The sequence below is a fragment of the Strongylocentrotus purpuratus genome, unplaced genomic scaffold (genome assembly GCF_000002235.5).
Source record: "Strongylocentrotus purpuratus isolate Spur 01 unplaced genomic scaffold, Spur_5.0 spur5_scaffold_10, whole genome shotgun sequence".
Classification (NCBI taxonomy): Eukaryota; Metazoa; Echinodermata; class Echinoidea; order Camarodonta; family Strongylocentrotidae; genus Strongylocentrotus; species Strongylocentrotus purpuratus.
The window spans coordinates 4606446-4628083 of NW_022145595.1; the positions used below are offsets into that span (position 1 = coordinate 4606446).

A 21638-nucleotide genomic window follows, 5' to 3' on the forward strand; every position below is an offset into this window, starting at 1 on the left:
TAAATGTAATCTTTTTCGAGCGGGAAAATACTTGTATTAGAAGTCTTCCGTAATGTCAAAATTCATTTTACCAGGTTGTTTCCGCTGTTATCAACTTCAGAAAATCAAAAGTTGAGAGAATGAATGTTATAAGTTGTTTAAAAAGATAAATAAAAATAGCTCTTTTTCCTTCAAAAGGTGCCCCGTGCTGTCTATATAAAAATGATACTTCCAACACTATGTCGGCAGAAATTTGAAAAGACAAACAATTTATTTTATATGAATGCGATCTTTTTTCGAGCAGGAAAATACTTGTATTAAAACCAGCTCGTAGCGTCAAAATTCGTTTTAACGGTTAAGAAATAAAGCGATCGTAACTTTTTTTTATTGGGAAATGGAAACGTAATTCCAAGATATGAGGGGAGGGTTCAGGAGGAGATAGCTGCACCAACTTTGGTCGGCGATCTCATTAAAAAACAATACAATACAAAGGCTCGCGGAGATGTCATGCCCCCCGCGGTGTCTTAGCGTATTACTTATAGTGACTAGCAGGACCCGCGGAAATCCGCGGGATTCTAGAGGGGGCGGGGGTGTAAATAGATATATAGAGACCATGGGCGTCAATCCTTACGCAATACCTATTGTTCAGGGGGATGATCTATCACCCCCCCTGAACAATAGGTATTACGTATAGATCATCCCCCCTGAACAATAGGTATTACGTAAGGATTGAAGCCCATGACAGAGACTCTCTAAATTAAAACCACCAAGAACTTTATTTGCCATTTATTTAAAAAAAAAAAAAAATGATCCAACTCTACCGGTAGTTATTCTTTAAGCCTCTTTCACACTGGAACTGCGTAGAGTTGCATAGTGTGGCGTATTGACTACGCAGAAATTAGGCTGCGTATTAATGGAAAAATGTTGCTTCACTGTAGTCCCTGCGTAGGTTATGCATAGGCTAGTGTACATGTTTGCTTATATTGGCTTACGGTTGCTTACTGTGTGGAAAGCTTTTACTGCTTTGTCGATCTGGCGTAGGGCGTACTGTTGCGTAGGCATGGCGTACAGTAGCGTAGTGTTGCGTGAAAAGGCGTACTTTTTGCGTCGATTTTCTACGCCGAAAGTACGCGGAAAAAATTAAGCATGTTGAATTGTTTGCGTCCATCAGCATGTAGTAACGTAGGCCAGCGTAGTTGGTACGCAACACTACGCAAATCTACGTATGGACCCCACGCCAATTATAGTGACCTGCCAGTGTCACAAATAAAGTATTAAAAATATGCTCGTCTGACCCTAATTAAATGCCTAAAACCTAGCTGTGAGCTTTCGGGGGTTTATGGCCCCTTGAAACCCGTGGACCCATGCCTATAAACACTCAACCTGCTGCGATCTAACCCTAATTAAATGCCTAAAACCTGTGAGCTTTCGGGGGTTTATGGCCCCTTGAAACCCGTAGACCCCACATCTATAAACACTCAACTCGCTGCGATCTAACTGATCCCCCCCCCCCCCACTTTGAAAAACGTTTCTTGGAGTCTGCATGTAACATGTAAGAATGGTGCAAGGTGATGCAGATTTTTTTTTCAGCACTCCCCCCCCCCCCCCCCCCCACTCTGGTTGATATTGAACTATTAATATGTAAATGTACAATTCATAACCTTGTTTAAATTTTCTTTTTATTTACTGTAGATATAAGACAATATTAGTCTCCGATGGCTGAGTAGACGTAGAGTCGTATAGTTGTATAGCTGAGAGTCGTATAGTTGTATAGGTGTCCACAATTATGGCACTTCGGCCCGCACGCTGTTGTGTTGACGGGTTCTTCGATGGATGGATAGACGTATGTGTAATTGTATAGTTGTACGATTATTGGCCTGCTTGGCCCCCCATACTCTTCGACTCTACCTCACTCAGCCAAAGTACTCATGTTTATTCATGAGGCCGCTAGCCTAGCGTTACTTCGCACCTTCGTACGCTACCCACGGCCGACACAGCGCAGCAGCACTGTGTGTACTGTATGTATGTGTGTGTAGACTGAAGGCAGCTTGCGACTGAACTGTCAGTCCAATGGTTTTCTTGTGAAAACTTTCCTTTAGAAAATGATAATCAAAATTCAGTAAGCATGGCCGTAAAAATCACAAAATAAGCTTTGATTTCATACCTCGATTCACGAAAACTATATACAAATCGCGGCAATCATGATGGAAATATGTCTCTAAGTTTGGACGTCGACGGGAAGCCCCGTGTATCTCTCTGGCTTGTGTAGCGCTACTACAAAGGATATCCTATAGAAAGATGCTTTACTCGGGGAATCCCGACCCTGTGCATGGTGCATTTAATACGCAACTTAATGTGAGTGGATAGTCATCGGTCATGTGTCTACGGATGTAATGTTGAATATCCATGAGGTATCTCTGTCATCACGCATATCCTGCATTATGCATGTCGCGTCTGTTTTCGCCCTGGACGTCGACACGGAGGAGGACCTCAGGTGGAGTATAGCCAATTCCACAGAGTAGACTCTCCCGCGGACGATGGCACCGGGCACGGGTACCCCGAGGGGAGGGTTCAGGAGGAGATAGCCGCACCAACTTGGGTTGGCGATCTCATTAAAAAACAATAGAATACAAAGGTTCGCCAAGACGTCGCACCCCCTGTGGAGCCTTAGCGTATTACATATATAGATGTTAGAAGCTGTGCAGGGCGAATACGCATAGCGCGCTTCTAATAGGGGTGGGAGCCGCTGTTATATTTGCCCCTTGTTACTTTTATCCCCTTGAACATAGGACCCTCTGAACGATAGGTTTTATGTAAGGATCTACAACACTACCTGTAGCTAGGGCAACGCCCTTTGTCCCCAGCGAGGGTCAAATGGCAGGCTACATTCAGAGTAAGCTTCCTTTGTATGTGACAGGAAGTGTGCCATTAATCCTTGACCGTGGCTCTTCATACATGTAGCTGAATGCAATGTTGTAAAAGATAATTTACTAAAATCAGGAAAGTAAAAAAAGCAATAAGCAATCAAAGTGTAATTGTTTGTGACCGTTTTTATTTATTTACAACTAAGGAATACCCCCCTTCCTTTGTTGTTCATCACTTCTACTTTTTTTTTCTCTCCGAGGATTAAATCCGAGGGTGCTTTTCGGGAAGTGAACTGATTTTTTCATTTTCAGTCTAAAATTAATCTAGAGACACACACCGCAATTAAAAATATATAAGAGAGACAGAATGCGTAATCTTCACTCTCCCCCCTCGTGCCCGTTGTCTTCGTTCAACCCTCCCCCCCCCCCCCTCCTCCTCTCAGCTGTTGGCTATTCCTGCCTCTACTGAACTAGACATCATAATCTGCTCACCATCACCACTGAAAATAACTTTACACAATTTCAGCGAGCAATTGAATCGTGTAAATTTTGAATTGTGTAATCGTGTTGCAGAGATTTTCGGCGTGCAGATTACACGATTCAACCTGAATTAAGGAATCATGTAATTTTACACGATTCAAATTTCGCTGAATTGGCAAAAGACGAATCATGTAAAATAAATGGTTACACGATTCCCACGAGCATTCAAATCGTGTAAATTTTTAATCGTGTAAATCGTGTTGCAGAGATTTTCGGCGTGTACTGTAGATCATCATCATTCTAATCAGCATCTTTGCAAATGCTTTCATCACCAGCTCAACATCGCATCAGTTTACCATCACTATCACCCACTATTATCAACCTCACCTACTTTTTTCCTTCACTGTTTTGAATTTGTTGGAAGGTCAGGGATAACTTTTGCTTTTTCCTTGTCAACATATCACCCTTTCTATCATCAATACTATTGCCGCCTCCTCCTCCTCCTCCTCCTCCTCCTCACCAGCATCACCACCTCCACCACCACCACCACCACCACCACCACCACCATCGTCATCATCACCAACACCTCTATCATTTCATTTCTCTTACCTCCTTGGGATCCTTAAGCACTTCAAAGAGCATCTTTTCAATGTTCCTTGTGATGGAGACTTTCTGTTGCGGTGTTAGAGGGTACTCCACTTGCTTGGGGCCTGCTCCAGCCTATCGTCAACGAGATGGAACAACATACATAGGATTATTGCTATAAGAATATTTTAGGGAATGCCACAAAACAAGCCATTTGTTTGGAGCTTGCTCTGACCAGCCAGCTGTCATGAAGTAATGAATTTAAAGTGTACCAATCACCTGAAAATATCATTTGTGTATACCGTATTCGCCGGCGTATAGGCCGCACCCCCGATTTTGACATTAAAAAAAAAAAAAAAAAGCCGAAAACCCACGCGTGGAAGGACCTTCATTTAACATCGAGGTGCAGTTAAAGGCGCTGATTTGTGCTTGTAAAATTTTCACAAATAATAGTAACAATGTCGTTTTTAGAAGAATGTGTAAGATCATTAATGTGAATAAAAAACAATAAAGTACCTATGGTACCAGTGGTGTACCTTGTGGTACACCATTTGTTATAGAAAAAAATTTATACATATTGAGATCTATTAGAAAGATTACTTTCAAACCAAGATGACAGTCAAATTTTAGAGTTGTTGTAGTTTCCGAGTGGTGAGTCAAAACACTGATTACTGAGCTGGGAGACATTGCCAGGCATAGCGCCATAAATCGAAACTAAAAAAAAAAAAAAAAAAAAAAAAAATTTACTCTTTCGCCGCATAGGCCGCACCCCGACTTTTTGATATTTTCTCTTCCAAAAATACTGCGGCCTATACGCCGGAAAATACGGTAGGAAGAATGTCTAAAATCAACCTAAATAATATTTACCTGGCATTCTATAGGTAAATGGTTAGAAAGTATGAACCAAAACGATTGACAACATAAAACCATGCATTTAGGGTGCGCACGGAACCCATGTCCGAATCGGACTCCTTGTGCCCCCCATCATATGCAAGTGGTTTAAGTAGTCTACCCGAAAAAGGCACTGTACAGTTCACTGGGAGTGTATTGAAACTGTGATATCTCTTTGTAGAAGTTATATTTGAAGCCCAAATTTTGACTACAGTATAGCAGCACGGAACCCTTACATCAAACATTTTTTGGTGAGTGGTACACTTTAAAACCAAAACATTTTATCAGGGTGTAGTCACTGGGTTCCTTTTTATAAGAAGTTATTCCTTGAACACTTCAGTGCCTTTAAGCAGCTGGACTAAAGCCAGGGTAATATTATAACAGTACTTTGTCAGTGCCTTGAACATCCCTGGGGATGAATAATTGTGAATGGAATCATTCTCATTAGTCTTAAAACCTGTCTGCACTAGTTTGGACAGGAGGGATTAGACCTCCCTGCATAGTCACTGACAATTGGTTATCTCATCAAATCAGCTCTCAATGAACATACGATTAGGCATTGTTTGCTATATAGAGGACACAAGTAGCTATAAGTAGTGCAGTGGGGCCTTAAAGTCTATATGAGATGTCAGGTAATACTCCTCATTTTTAGGGTCTGCTCCACCTTGTAGTCTTTAACGGTACATGTATGACAAAATAATTTTAGGTTTATTGAAGATCTCCTTTTAGAGATGAAGTTGGTTTCTGGTTATACTATTATCATTATCGTTAAATATTTGGGGTCACCTGTGCAAAGGTGCAAAGCAAACTGCATCACTGTGACCCTCAGGCCTCTCCTCCCGGTATTACTGACTGACTTGATGAAAAAGTCCAGGAGCTTCGCTTGGGTGTGCTGCCAGTGTTCCTCTACCAACATAGGATCAAGCAGCTCACTGCAAGGACTTAACCTCTCACAGTCCAATCATTTCTCACCCCTTCACCATGACTCCAGTGATGAAGAAATCCTTCCCTCCATCAACCCTCTAACCTCTATGCCTACATCGAGCCCTGGGGGATGTCATCAACCACGATTTCACCCTCCATCAAGAAATCGCAAAAAGGCATTTAAAGTGATGGTTGTAAACTGCAATGGTCTGAAGGGGAATGCTAAGAAATCAAGCTTTCATGCAGCTATTGCTCACCACACTCCTGATTTTGTTTTTGGTTGTGAATCAAAACTGGATGATAGCTTATCTTCATACTCAATCTTCCCAAGCAATTACTCCATCTACCGTAAGGACAGAAACATCCATGGAGGTGGTGTTTTCATAGCAATCATCGACACGCTAATTGTCACTGAATGTCCAGAGTTTGACTCAGACTGTGAGATACAGTGGTGCAACGTACAACTTGCCAATGCCAAGCCAATGTATATTGGTAGCTACTACTGCCCCCCCCCCAACAACAGACAACAAGGTCTCGAAGGCTTGCATCAGCCACCCTAACATCTTGATAGCCGGCGACTTCAATCATCCTGACATCAACTGGGATGACCAGTCAACTACAAATCCAGCCACTTCTACTTGTCACCAGAAGCTGTTGGATATCCTTCTACACAATTCCTTGTCCCAAACAGTCAGGGAAGTCACCCGACCTTCATCTAACAACATCCTTGACCTAGTTGTGACGTCAAATCCCGCCCTGGTTGAGAATGTGTGCGTTCAGTCTGGGATATCCGACCACAACATCCTCACTTTTACTCTTGCTGCAAATCCAAAGATCTCTGTCAAGCCCCTGAGGAAGATCTACCAGTTTCACAAAGCTGACGAACAGCAACTGAGAGATGCAGCAGCTGAATTTGCGACAGAATTTCTCCAATCAGATCCAGAAACAGGATCAGTGGAGACAAACTAGTCCATCATTGCCAACTTCTTGAACAGGTGTTTGTCTGAGCTTATTCCTTCCAAAATGAGCAAAGGCAGGAGACATCTTCCTTGGATTACTCCTCCTTTGAAACGCCAGATGAGGAAGAGAGATGGCCTATTAAAAAAGGCACACAACCAGTCTTGCTCCACAGCGTGGAAAGCCTACCGACAATACAGGAACCAAGTTGCCAAGAATGTGCACAGAGCCCGTTGTGAATACATCAACAACATTATCGGGGCAAGCCTTAAGGACAACCCAAAGTCTTTCTGGTCCTACATCAAGACATGTCGATCTGAAAACATTGGTATTCCTACCTTGCGTACGCCATCTAAACTATGCGCCTCAGCATTAGACAAGGCAGAGACACTGAACGACTACTTCCAGTCTGTCTTTACTCCTCACCAGCCCCACCCTCTTGTACAGAAAGGACCTTCTCCTTTTCCAACTATTGGTCACCTGCACGTTCACAGGACCGGTGTCGAGAAACGCCTCCAACAACTGGACCCTTCAAAGGCCAGCGGCCCTGATGAACTTCCACCCAAGCTCCTAAAGCTGATTGCTCATGAGATTGCTTCTCGACTGTCTTTCCTGTTCCAACAAAGCTACAACAGTGGCATCGTCCCAGCCCAATGGAAGCAAGCACTAGTTACCCCTATACACAAGTCAGGAGAAACGTGTGACCCCTCCAACTACAGACCGATCTCGCTCACCTGCGTCTGCTGCAAAGTAATGGAACACATCATCCTGAGCCATGTGTCGAAGCATGTTGCGGTGAATAATATCCTCACCGATGCACAGCATGGCTTCCGACGGGATTTGTCAACCACCACTCAATTGACAACAGCCGTCCACGACTGGTCCTCCATCCTTCAGCAGCGCAGCCAAGCTGATATAATCTTCTTGGACTTCAAGAAGGCATTCGATCGAGTACCACACCTTCTCCTGTCAACCAAACTTCAGTACTACGGAATAAGTGGTGACTCACTCCAGTGGATAATGTCTCTCCTCACTGACAACAGGCAGTTGTAGTTGATGGATCTAAATCAACATGGCGGGATGTAACATCTGGAGTCCCCCAGGGATCCGTCATCGGCCCCACCCTGTTCCTGTTGTATATCAACGATATCCAAGACACATCCAGTCCACAATGCGTCTCTTTGCAGATGACAGCACCCTCTATCGTGAGATTCGATGCCCTGAGGACCATCAAATCCTAAAGGACGATCTCCAACAGCTGTCCAGGTGGTCTTCAAACTGGATGATGGACTTCAACGTGAAAAAGTGCGCCATCCTCACCATCACACGGAAGCGTACTCCCAGCATCCAAGAATACCACCTGTCAAATGGACTGATCCCGAGAGCCAAAGAGTACAAGTACCTTGGAGTTACAGTTTCTGCTGATCTTCGTTGGAACAAGCACTGCCAAACTATCCGGCATAAAGCAAGCCATACTCTAGGTCTTCTTCGCAGGACCCTCTCACCCTGTACCAGGGATGTAAAGTCCAGGGCCTACACAGCCTTAGAACGCCCCCAATTGGAGTATGTCTCTGAGGCTTGGAACCCACACAGCATCACGGTCACAAAAATGCTAGAGCAAGTACAAAGAACAGCGGCTTGCTTTGTGTACCGTGACTACAGATACACCACATCACCATCGGCTATTGTGGCAGCTCTAGGGTGGGACACGCTTCATACACGACGAATCCTCGACCAATGCACCCTTCTCTACAAGATCCATCACCGTCTTGTCTCCATACCTGCACCAACTATTGTCATCCCTGCTACATACCTCGGAAGACACGACCACAACCTGAAGTATGTATTTCCTATTGCAACTATTGACTCCTTCAAGTTCTCATACTACCCAAGAGCAATAAGGATCTGGAATCATCTGCCAGGCTCAGCAGTTAATGCAACAGGAATAACCAAATTCAAGGAGGCTGCTCTACCCTCCATTAGAATGATGCAGCCCCCTGTTGGTTCCCACATCATTTAAGCTTATTAGCTTGGTTTTTACTTGCACTGGACTTAGCATATTTTACTGTAAATTAACAAGTGCTTTGTCCACACACCATTCCTGCAATTCATGACACTCCTTGTAGTTACTCGCCTCACCTACCATCCCAGTATAGCTTCCTGAGTGAGCTGCCAAAGGGATTACCCAACCAAGTACCAAGTACCAAGGGTGTGCAGGTGTACCACTACACCAAGGTTCCCCCCACCCCTATACTCTATTTCGAATAGTGCAGTTGGTTTATAATGTGCAAAGGTGCAGACTCTTTCCTACATGGGGCCTCTATTTAACTTAATTCCTATCTGAGGGATGGAGTGTTACATGCTTCACATGACTATGAACTTTGAACTATGACCTTTGACCTTACCTTGAACCAGAATGTTACCGATACTGTCACTCCTCCATGTAAGAGAGACTCCACATGATGCCACCTGTAATCAAGTCAACAAATGGAATTTTGTTATTCGACGCCAAGATGATACAAAACAGTCTCAGAATTAATTCTTTCAAGTTGACCAGCCTAGCCCATATATCAAATTTCTAGTTCTCAACTATTTACAAATGTTTATTATACAACGCCTACTAAGATTCTTGCGACCTCATGGGTCAATTCTTGATCACATGGCATGCGCTAACAGTACCATTGGACGGCATCATTGATGCGGAGTGCAATTTCGTTTGATCCTTTCGCACCATTGCACTCTGACGTCACTAACGATGTACAAAGTATATGGTGAGCTAAGTGACGTCAGAGTGCAATGGTACGAAAGGATCAAACGAAATTGCACTCCGCGTAACAATAAACATAAAGGTTGGTTTGCTGCCTGGTTAATAGTGCGCGCTCACTATCAGCAATTTCATCAATTGAAAACAAACAAAAATCTCTGAGATTTAGGCCTAGGAAAACTGTTTTAAGCCCGTTAACGTCCGAGGTGTTGCATAAAACAAATAGTGAATGGTCTTTATTCGTGCAATGGAAAAATATTTTGCATTCGGTGAAAGATGAGACGCTCCATTCGTTGAATATAGCGTCTCTTATCTTTCACCTCGTGCAAAATCTCGTACCATTGCACTCATGACCATTCACTATTTGTATACTATTTAATGAGTACTAGGCCCAGTTAAGATGACATCACAATGATTGACCAATGAGAAAGAGACATTGGTCACATGGGTGTCCATACTGTACAATATGTCTACTCAGTAGTACACTGGATTATTGATGACATCACAATGACTAAACAATAAGAAAGAGAAATAAGTTGTGTGAATGGCCATACGGTAAAACATGTCTACTCACCAGTACATTGGAATGTAAATAACATCACCAGGACCTACTACTGCTTCTACTGCTTTGGCATTTCGGAACTTTGGAAACCTCTCAAAATCAGGATCGTCAAAGTTCACCTGAAAGAAATATGATTGATAGAAAAATGATTAGCATTTAACAGTTTGTAAAAACAATCTACAAAGAATTTTGTTTGGACCCATGATGGTTTAAATAGAAAGCAAAGAGAAATTGCAATTATTAGCATTTTCATCAAAATGTATGTTAATAATAATAATAATAATCCGGTTTTTTATATAGTGCTCAATACACCGATCCGACGATGTACCTAAGCGCTTTACAGATAAAATCGTAATCACCATCATTAATAAGATCATGATCCTTGTCAAATCACGAGGGTGATCACCATTAGTATGAAAATCACATTCATCACCACCGCCATCCTTATAATCACCATCATCGTCACCAACATCATCATCACCATAATCATCAGCATCATCATACTAATCATCAATTACACCATCACTAATGCTGCCAATATCATCATCCCTAGTTAGCCCAGTTTCATCTCCAGCACAACCATTATCCTTATAATTACTATCATTATCATCAACATCATCATCTCCATCATCATCATCATCATCATCATCATCACCATCACCATCACCATCACAATCATCATCTCCATCATCATCATCACCATCATCATCATCACCATCACCATCATCATCTGCATCACCATCACCTTCACCATCATCATCACCATCTTCGTCATCTCCACCATCATCACCACCGTCATCATCATCACCATCACAATCACAATCACCATCATCATCACCATCACCTTCACCACCACCATCTTCATCACCACCACCATCATCATCATCACCATCATCATCGTCTCCATCACAATCACAATCACCATCATCATCACCATCACCTTCACCACCACCATCTCCATCACCACCACCATCATCATCATCACCATCATCATCGTCTCCATCACAATCACAATCATCATCATCATCATCACCACCACCACCATCATCTTCATCACCACCACCACCATCATCTTCATCAACACCACCACCACCACTCTAAAAAGTACACTACCTGACTCTGTCTGTCGTTGGGATGATGGACTGGAAAGGGGTAGAGACGATCAAACTGACTTGGAGGGAACATGATGAATCTCTTGTAACCTTTGACCTGAGCAAAGAAGTTCTCCTGCTCATCATAGTGTGCTGGAGTAACATTTCCTGCCAAACAAGAAATACATGATTAATGAGCATAATTACTTCAAGTGGTAAGAAAAAGAAGATTTAAAAAATATGAGTTGAATTTATCATTAAACTTTTACACCAATAAATGCCCAGTCTTTTCCTTAAAGATAATGTTAACACATATTACAATACTCTAGGCATAAATGTAAACAAACACAAAAAAGTAGATTAAAGCATTGAAATTCTCTGTGATAAAAGATGAAAAACTAAAGAGCTTTTCACAGCTCTCTTCTTCCAGACCTCTGTTATCAAGTAGACCTGATTTGTGTTTTAATCTGGTTTGTGTGTGGCTATGTAGCTCAAACTATGAGTCTGAAAAGTTTGAAACTGGTTCTGCATGGTTTTGAGCTCCAGTACTAGAAACCTCATATCACTACCTTCCATGGATACGAGGAGGAGATTGGAGGTGAGCGGTCCCCAGCTGTTCTTCTTCTGGTAGTCTGTTACCCAGTTCCAGTTGAACCTCACAAAGTCTTCCACAATGCTGGGACCTACTGAATCATTCAGAGCCTGCTGAAGGTATACCCTATCAACAACATAATAAATGCAGTTTAAAAGCACAAATTTGTATTAAAGATAAACTTGAGTTCTTGTAAAAAAAGAAAACGAATTCTCACAGAATCAAACAAAACTTCCACTGAATGTTCAAGATTACAAATAAATGTCATTTGCCAAACAATTTTGGTAGAAAATGTATACTGGACGAGTAATGAGCATAGAAAGATAAGGAAATCAAGGTAAGTAGGCCCGACATTATTTGTGTAGTCCCATATACATCTTTCTGTGTACAGTGCTATTACTTTACCAAGACTGCATGGGCCAAATTTATTATGATTTTGACGACTCTAGAACCTTGCAGTACACACCAATACTTACATGCTACATTAATCAACTGTTTCTGATCCATTCCACACCTTTTCTTTCACAAGGCATCGCATGACCAGAACTCAACTTTATCTTTAATAGGGGGACCATATACTGATTTTAAACATGAATACATTGAAGTTAAAGACCCTATCTGAGGAACATGTATAACTTATATCAATGGAAAGCTGAATGAACGTACATGCATAATACAAATATAAAGGAAAATGTTTTCCCAACAGTATTGCACTAATGTACATTAAAATTTCATTTTCCGCACCCCTCTAAATTATGGGTCAACAGGGCTCAAATTTGCCCTAGGTACTCTGACAACTAGAAGAAGTGGACCTGATCACCTCACCTATATACCTGAGGCAATGGTGTTAAACTTGAGTATTTATGAACTTATTTTCAACTTATTTTCCCAAATTATTAAAAAGGCCAACAACAAACATAACACAACAAAACACTGAACATAAGTGGAAAATAGAAATGCTTATATATATACATTATACTCACTTGTCAGTGCCGCCTTTTTTTTCTTCCATAAGTTGGACAAATTCTGGAATGGTCATCTCCATGAGCCTGGTTTTGGGAGAGAATTCTTTCTGATTACTCGCCTTCTTGTCGTCAAAGTACATGAAGTGATGGTTCTTGGAGACGTACACGTTGAATTTACCGCTGCCAAGGTTTTTTCTCCAAGTAGTCCAGGTCCCATTTCAGAGCAGTCTCGACCAGATTGGTTCCTGTGATCACTACTGGTTTCTAAAGGAAAAAGATGAGAGGGGGAGAAAAGATGTAAGTTAAATACTTCTTCTGCCCTAAACTCACTACTAATTCAGTTGAACCCAACGCAAGGATAATCAAAGTTATGTCTTTAAATAAAGGAAATTTTAGATCTTGTTCTAACTTTCTTGTTATTTCAGACCAAGCTTAAACCTATTTATGCTTACCGGTATATGCCTTCAGAGTAACTCTATTTTACAAGCAAGAACACATACTCGAAACCTAGATGTCAAAACTTTCCATGGGTCTTATTGGAATTATGCTAAAGAAGATAATCTGTGTCAGATAACTTGTGTAGTGTTGAGATTAATTTTACTTGTCACCTGAGAAGGCAAGTATGTGACTCCACATACAAAACCAGAGGACATGTAGCTATAAGCCCTATCCAAGGGACTTGGTAACCAGGGGTGTTATTCAAAGGTATATATTTTTTTCAAAACCTGTCTCACAGACTATAGGCTGTATTGTATAATTTTTGTATAAATAAAAGAAAAATGCATATATATATATATATATATAACAATACATCACAATACTATACCAACATATTACAAAGAATTTTTAATGACACATGATTTGACATGGTAAATGAGAATAATAATTGACATGAGTAGAATATCATCCAATTGACTAATTTCCCATCGAAGGCAAAAAAAAAAGAAAAAGCAAAGGTAGAAGTCATTGAGAAGGGAAAATGTATACGAGTCAAAACAGAAGTATAAAAATTAAAGCCTATCTGCACTAGTTTGGCCAGGAGGGATTAGACCTCCCTGCATGGTCACTGACAGGTGGTTATCTCATCAAATCAGCTCTCAATTAACATAAGAAAAAGGAAACCATGAGGACCAATGGTCACTGATTAGGCATTGTTTGCTATATAGAGGGCGCAAGTAGCTATAAGTAGTGCAGTGGGGCTTTTTAAAGAAGAGAACAGGAAATATGGATGAAGAGAAGGGAGAGATTGAATGTAAAAGGGCTTTAGTAAGGACGAATGTGGTCAAGGCTAGTGATTCTCAGTCAAAGGCCCACCAATAGATATCATCTTCTATATAGGTTTAATACACATGACTCTGTCTGAGGCCAAGGCCACCGTCTTGAGGCAGGACTTGAATACAATAATGTTGGTAAATAATAATAAGGCGACTGGTACATTATCTTGGTTTTGAACCAAGGACCTTCCAGTTATGAGACCACTACTCTACCACTACTACTTACTAGAGAGGATATCACTAAATATTGTAAAGAGTTTTGGTCACAAAAAGAAGGAAATGCTCTATAATTGTCTGAAAATGATCACCAAATCTGACAATCTATCACAATACATTAATTTTATTAAGCTAAAGAAAAAAGTGACAAGTGAAAAGGATGACTTCTATCTACAATGATGATACAAATGTGAGCTTTCTCATAATTCTGATTCCCATGTGGAAAACACTGTCCTAAATGTATGAAAAGAGTTGCTCTTAAACTGCTCTTATATAGATGGCATATATCATAAGTAGCAGATATCACTCCTGAAAAAGAAGAGAAAAAGAAAGACATATGTGCATTGAAAGGCACCAATAACATCCATTTGCATAGGCTGTAGATTAAATTGTTATCTGTATTGACATACATAAACCAAAGATCATTCTTCAATCATCAATACACAGACCATCATATCTAAACAGTTCAAACTTCAATGCAATGCTATTTGGATGTGATATCATGTTCATGTTTGTTTAGTATCCATGCATAATTACTGCAGTGTACTTTGCCTCCTATAGGCCTACAGCCAGATGTAAGTTCTCATACATCATATACATGTTCATGTTCATGTACATGTAGGTAGTATAAATTCAGATCGGTATATATATTTTAACTTTTTTAAGGACCAAATATCATTACGAAAATTCCTTGTTGTAGCGATTCCTACTTGAGGGCCCTTTACTCGGGTATTGTCTCATAAGGCCCGTCTTCACTATCTCGAGATTGCCAAATATCCAGCTATTTGAACTATCCCAATCGCAAACTATCCAGCTAATTTGTGTCTTCATTAGACCGAAGGAGCAAATAAGCTGGATAGTTGGTCGGGATAATATCCCAAGATATCCTGGGAAAGATTGCAAAATATCCTTTTTATTGGCAAAATATCCAGCTATTTGTCTCGTGCGTCTTCACTAGACTGAAGATTCGCAATACACGCTAACGCTGAGCAAAATATCTCGAGCTAATTTCTCAAGGTCGAGTTTCGAGTTTCGAGGTCGAATCTCGAGATAGTGAAGACGCGATTTGTTACTTCGGGATTATTTCCCAAATAGCGGGCTATTTGGCAATCACGAGATGATGAGATAGAGTTTGCAAACGAGCCTGGAGAAGGACCTCCCATTCTTATCACTTTCCTAATCCATTGCCCATGACACGCTAATAAGACCCGTCAACAGAGTTTGGTTGAAGAGAAAATGTGTAGAAAAAAAAATCCCAAGGTTACAAAAACCTGAGTTTTTTTCCCCCGAAATTTGTTCTTATGGATAATTATACCCCAAAAAACTTCAAAGCACAAAAATCGGGCAAGTAATGCAAGAGATATGATTTTAAAACTCACTAAAAGATTTCAGATTTGACTCGCATCAGGAAACTTTTCCCCTCTTCTTCTCGCAGAGAGAGCTGTCAATCATGTTTCGACCGGCTGTTTAGCAGCTGCCTCGGATTAAGCCCTCTTAGCGCGACTGACCAGCTTGTATGACTGCGCATATTAGTGCAATTGTCCTTTTGATTTAATGTTTTATTTAGAATTCGATTTTATTACCAGAAATTCAAAAATGAATTGCCACCTCACATGCAATTTTGAACGGGAAAAAATGAACCAGCAAAAGCGTTGATAAATATGAGATCGTTACATCGTACGCTAAGCCGCTCCGCTCGAGCGCAGATTGTCGCATAGAGATCCGGTCGAGGACCCGAGCAAATCGTTCCTTGCTACAACGAGGCATTACGTGTACGTAAATCCCTCGTTGTAGCACGCACGGTCTCATTAGAAAACTGTATGCGTAAGAGCACTACGTGCGCTCAGGCTGGCATCAGAATCAAACTACTCGGCAAAGGTTGTGTGACAATTTCTGAGCTGCGTGTCTGAGCGATGTTTATGTTGTTGAATCGGAGTAGTCTAGTTCCTAGACCTTCGCTGCGTTCTTCTCATTTTTGTTTAATAAACCAACCTAAGCAGAATATAGGCGTAGAGTTTTCTCTTTCTGTCTCAATGTTATGTTGTTTCTACCTTCAATCACCTTCTCATATGTTACTGCTTGTTGTTATTATTCCATTATTTCCTCTTCCTATCTTTCCCTGCACTATCCTTTGCTTCCTCCTTCTACCTTCTCCCTTCTCTTTCTGTCTTTCCTTATGTTATTCTTTGTTTTTCTATCTTTCATGTTTTGTCCATCTTTCCATTATCTATTCTTAATAATTGTCTATTTTTGTTTTCTATCATATCTCCTATATCTTTTATCATTTTCTCTTCCTCTCTTTCCTTGCGCTATCCTGTGTTTCTCCCTTCTACCCAGGGCCGTAGCCAGAGTTTGATGTTTGGGGGGGGGGGGGGGGGGGGTCACCCGTGCCCCCCCCCCCCCCCCCCCCCCCGTGGCTACAAGCCTGCTTCTACCACCGTTCTCGACTCTAAATCCTTGTCTGAATTACACCCCCCCCCCCACTCTCACGTGAGGTAAGGAAGCTTTGACGTTTCATTAAATTATTGGAGAAAGGAGACGATTCTTTATTCCTTCTCGACTCTTAATCCTCGTCTAATTCAGCCTCCCCCCCCTCTCTTGCGAAGTGCGGAAGCTTTGATGCTTCATTAAATTATTAGAGAAAGGACACGATTCGTTGTACCGTTCTCGAATCTAATTTCTTGTCTGAATTTAGTCCCCCCCCCCCTCTCACGCGCAAAGTACGGAAGCTTTGACGTTTCATTAAATTATTGGAGAAAGGAGACGATTCGTTATTCCTTCTCGACTCTTAATCCTCGTCTAAATTCAGCCTCCCCCCCCCCTCTCTTGCGAAGTGCGGAAGCTTTGATCCTTCATTAAATTATTAGAGAAATTAAGGACACGATTCGTTGTACCATTCTCGACTCTTAATTCTTGTCTGAATGACATCCCCCCACTCTCGCGCGAAGTACGGTAGCTTTGATGTTTCATTAACTTATTAGAAAAAGGAGACGATTCGTTGTTCCGTTCTCGACTCTTAATCCTCGTGTAAATTAGGTCCCCCTCTCTCTCTCGCTAGGCGTGGAAGCTTTGACGCTTCATCAAATTATTAGAGAAAGAAGACGATCCGTTGTACCGTTCTCTACTCTAAATTCTTGTCTGAGCTTCACCCCCCCCCCCCACTTTCGCGCGAAGTACAGAAGCTTTGACGTTTCATTAAATTATTAGAGAAAGAAATAATTGTCTATTTTTGTTTTCTATCATATCTCCTATATCTTTTATCATTTTCTCTTCCTCTCTTTCCTTGCGCTATCCTGTGTTTCTCCCTTCTACCCAGGGCCGTAGCCAGAGTTTGATGTTTGGGGGGGGGTCACGTGCCCCCCCCCCCCCCCCCCCCCCCGTGGCTACAAGCCTGCTTCTACCACCGTTCTCGACTCTAAATCCTTGTCTGAATTACACCCCCCCCCCACTCTCACGTGAGGTAAGGAAGCTTTGACGTTTCATTAAATTATTGGAGAAAGGAGACGATTCGTTATTCCTTCTCGACTCTTAATCCTCGTCTAAATTCAGCCTCCCCCCCCTCTTGCGAAGTGCGGAAGCTTTGATGCTTCATTAAATTATTAGAGAAAGGACACGATTCGTTGTACCGTTCTCGAATCTAATTTCTTGTCTGAATTCAGTCCCCCCCCCCTCTCACGCGCAAAGTACGGAAGCTTTGACGTTTCATTAAATTATTGGAGAAAGGAGACGATTCGTTATTCCTTCTCGACTCTTAATCCTCGTCTAGATTCAGCCTCCCCTCCCCCTCTCTTGCGAAGTGCGGAAGCTTTGATGCTTCATTAAATTATTAGAGAAAGGACACGATTCGTTGTACCATTCTCGACTCTTAATTCTTGTCTGAATGACATCCCCCCACTCTCGCGCGAAGTACGGTAGCTTTGATGTTTCACTAACTTATTAGAGAAAGGAGACGATTTGTTGTTCAGTTCTCGACTCTTAATCCTCGTCTAAGTTAGGTCCCCCCCTCTCTCTCTCTTGCGAAGCGTGGAAGCTTTGACGCTTCATCAAATTATTAGAGAAAGAAGACGATCCGTTGTACCGTTCTCGACTCTAAATTCTTGTCTGAGCTTCACCCCCCCCCCCCCACTTTCGCGCGAAGTACAGAAGCTTTGACGTTTCATTAAATTATTAGAGAAAGGAGACGATTTGTTGTTCAGTTCTCGACTCTTAATCCTCGTCTAAGTTAGGTCCCCCTCTCTCACTCTCTTGCGAAGCGTGGAAGCTTTGACGCTTCATCAAATTATTAGAGAAAGAAGACGATCCGTTGTACCGTTCTCGACTCTAAATCCTTGTCTGAATTACACCCCCCCCCACACTCTCGCGCGAGATACGGAAGCTTTGACGTTTCATTAAATTATTAGAGACAGGAGACGAATCGTTGTTCCGTTCTCGACTCTTAATCCTCGTCTAAATTCAGCCCCCCCCTCTCACTTGCGAAGCGTAAAAGCTTTGATGCTTCATTAAATTATTAGAGAAAGAAGACGATTCGTTATACCGTTCTCGACTCTTAATTCTTGTCTGAATGACACCCCCCCACTCTCGCGCGAAGTACGGAAGCTTTGATGTTTCATTAACTTATTAGAGAAAAGATACGATTCGTTGTTCCGTTCTCGACTCTTTATCCTCGTCTAAATTCAGCCCCCCCTCCTCTCTTGCGCAGCGTGAAAGCTTTGATGCTTCATTAAATTATTAGAGAAAGAAGACGATTCATTGTACCTTTCTCGAACCTAAGTCGTTGACTAAATTTTTAAAAATGTTTCTTTGTCTGCTCTTTTTTTCCCCCACGTCCACTTTCTTTCCTTTCTTTTCTCTCCTCTCTTTTTTGTTTGGGGGGGGGGGGGCGATCGCCTGGATCATGGAGGGGTATGGCTGTAATTCTCAATATCGATGAAATGCGTAACGAGCAAAAGCATTCCGGGGGGCGGTGGGCAAAACAAAATCTGCATCACCACTGTCATGATGTTCGATTAGACATGATATTGATATCGATGTAAACAACAATGTGATCGAGAGATAATGTAATGCATTGCATGTTGCAAGGTCAAGAGGTCAAATACGGCATGTTACATGTTGATGAAGCCGGAGCGGAAAGGATACAATAAAGACTATGAGACTCGTAATACTTGTGTTGAATTCCATTTATTCTATATCCTGGTTAGGATATGACATTGGCGACGAGGATGAAAGTCATATAGGACAATTGTAGATCTGTTTGAGAAGGAAAATGGCGTTTGGAGGCGCAGATATCAAGGGACTTGGTCAGTTTGATCCGACCGGAGACGGCAGTGTTGTGAGTGAAAGATGGCAGCGCTGGTATGAGGAGTTTGATGCGTACGCAGATAGCCTCGGTGTGTTTGTCGACGGGGCAGAGCCGGCGCAGTTGACTCGACGTAGAGCCTTGATGATGTACTCGGCTGGAGCGGCTGTGCGGGAAGTTTTCAAGACCCTTGAGGATACTGGCACCAAGGCAGATTATGACAAGGCTGTGAACGCTTTGGAGAAGCATTTTGTTGTGCAGTCAAATTCTACCTTTCAACGTCATGTTTTCAGACAGATTACTCAGCAGGCGGATGAGACTGTGTCGCAGATGGTGACACGGCTTAAGAAGGCAGCAGAAGGCTGTGCTTTCAGAGATGATTTGGAGAACCAGATTCGTGATCAGGTCGTTCAAGGGTTGCGGTCATCTAGACTGCGAAGGAAACTTTTGGAAAAGGGTACTGCACTCACCCTAACTGCAACCTTGGCGATAGCAGCGTCACTTGAGGCCGTGGAGGCCATGGATTCTCAATTCAGAATACTGTCATCGGTGGACGAGTTTCCTAACCCTAGTTCCCAGATCCGTCAGGTCAGTAATGAAACCCGTGAATGCTTTAATTGTGGGAGAACTGGGCACAGTTATAAGGACTCGACATGTCCAGCCAAGGGACGGATATGCCACACATGTGGGAAAAAGGGACACTTCGCCACAAAGTGCAGAGATGGTTCAGGGAAGAAGGAGCAGACAAGTGGACCAAACGTTAAACCTAGAGGAAAATGGGGACAGAAAAGGCAAGGTCACAAAGTGCGACAAGTGGATGAATGCACATGTCACTGTCAGAATAAGCAAGGTGATGAACAGAATCATAGTGATGATAGTGAGAGAGGATATGCATTCGCTATTGATACTGACAAGTGTGAAAAGGTGCCTGTTGTGATTGGAGGAGTACCAGTTGATATCATAGTAGATTCTGGAACCACTGCGAATATCATTGACAGAGCATTATGGGAGTTCCTGAAGACAGAGAAAATTACATGCTCATCCCGAAGGTGTAACAAAAAGATCTATCCGTATACTTCTGTAGAGCCACTCCAGACCATTGGATGTTTTAAAGCTGTGGTCACGGCAGGTGAGAGAAGTGTAGAAGCTGAATTTGTTGTCATTGCAGAGAAAGGCGAACCACTGATGAGTAGAAAAACGGCATTAGCCCTTGGTGTGCTACGGATCGGGATAGATGTGAACTCTGTGAAATCATATGTAGATATGAGAGAAGAATTCAAGCCAGTATTCCAAGGCGTTGGAAAACTGCGTGATCGACAAATCAAGCTGAAAGTTGATCCCGAGATTAGACCTGTAGCCCAGCCAGTTCGAAGAACACCATTCGGTTTGAGAGACAGAGTGAAGGAGAAGATCCAGGAACTAGTCGAGCAAGACATTATAGAGCCTGTGGAAGAACCTACACCGTGGGTTAGTCCTGTAGTCATAGTACCCAAGCCTAATGGAGATATCCGGATATGCATTGACATGAGGCGGGTCAATGAAGCCATTGTGAGGGAGAGACATCCGATACCGACAGTGGATGAAATACTCCAAGAGTTGTCAACAAGCAAGGTGTTCTCAAAAATTGATCTAAAATGGGGATATCATCAGTTGGAGTTAGATCCTGAATCCCGAAAGTTGACCACGTTTGTAACACATTGCGGACTATACCGTTACAAGAGATTGTTATTCGGTGTGAATGCAGCACCTGAGATCTATCAGCACGAGATCCACAAAGTGCTTCAAGGACTACCTGGTGTTGCAAACATTTCTGATGACATCATCATTCATGGTGCCACGCAGGAAGAGCATGATGAGAGGCTTCGACAGACCTTGACACGATTGAAAGACGCAGGATTAACGGCCAATGCAGAAAAGTGCCTGTTTGGTGTGTCCGAGTTAGTATTCAGGGGACACAAGTTGACCAAGGACGGCATCAATCCCACCAAGGCCAAGATTGAGGCTGTAGCAAACGCATGTGAGCCAATACGAAGTACGCTCTTACCAGCTGGTCCATGGGAGGATGTCGCAGTAGATTTTTTGGGACCACTTCCATCTGGTGAATCAATTCTAGTGATCATTGACTATTACAGCAGATATTACGAATATATTGTGATGCGATCTACAACAGCAGAGAAGACAGTGGCAGCTCTAGCAGG

The 21638-nt window shown here is 42.2% G+C and overlaps 1 protein-coding gene across 1 annotated transcript in view; it reads right to left on the minus strand.

Moving 5' to 3' along the window:
• LOC589503 (hypoxia-inducible factor 1-alpha inhibitor) overlaps positions 1-21638 on the minus strand; it is a 41213-nt gene that overhangs the window by 14748 nt on the left and 4827 nt on the right. Inside the window, exons 2-7 of the mRNA XM_030979265.1 lie at positions 12673-12918; positions 11667-11815; positions 11120-11265; positions 10019-10125; positions 9086-9149; positions 3933-4043 (exon numbers count right to left, since the gene is read on the minus strand). Of these exons, the coding sequence (XP_030835125.1) occupies positions 3933-4043; positions 9086-9149; positions 10019-10125; positions 11120-11265; positions 11667-11815; positions 12673-12794 (699 nt within the window). The 5' untranslated portion in view covers positions 12795-12918. The remainder of the gene's footprint in view (positions 1-3932; positions 4044-9085; positions 9150-10018; positions 10126-11119; positions 11266-11666; positions 11816-12672; positions 12919-21638) is intronic.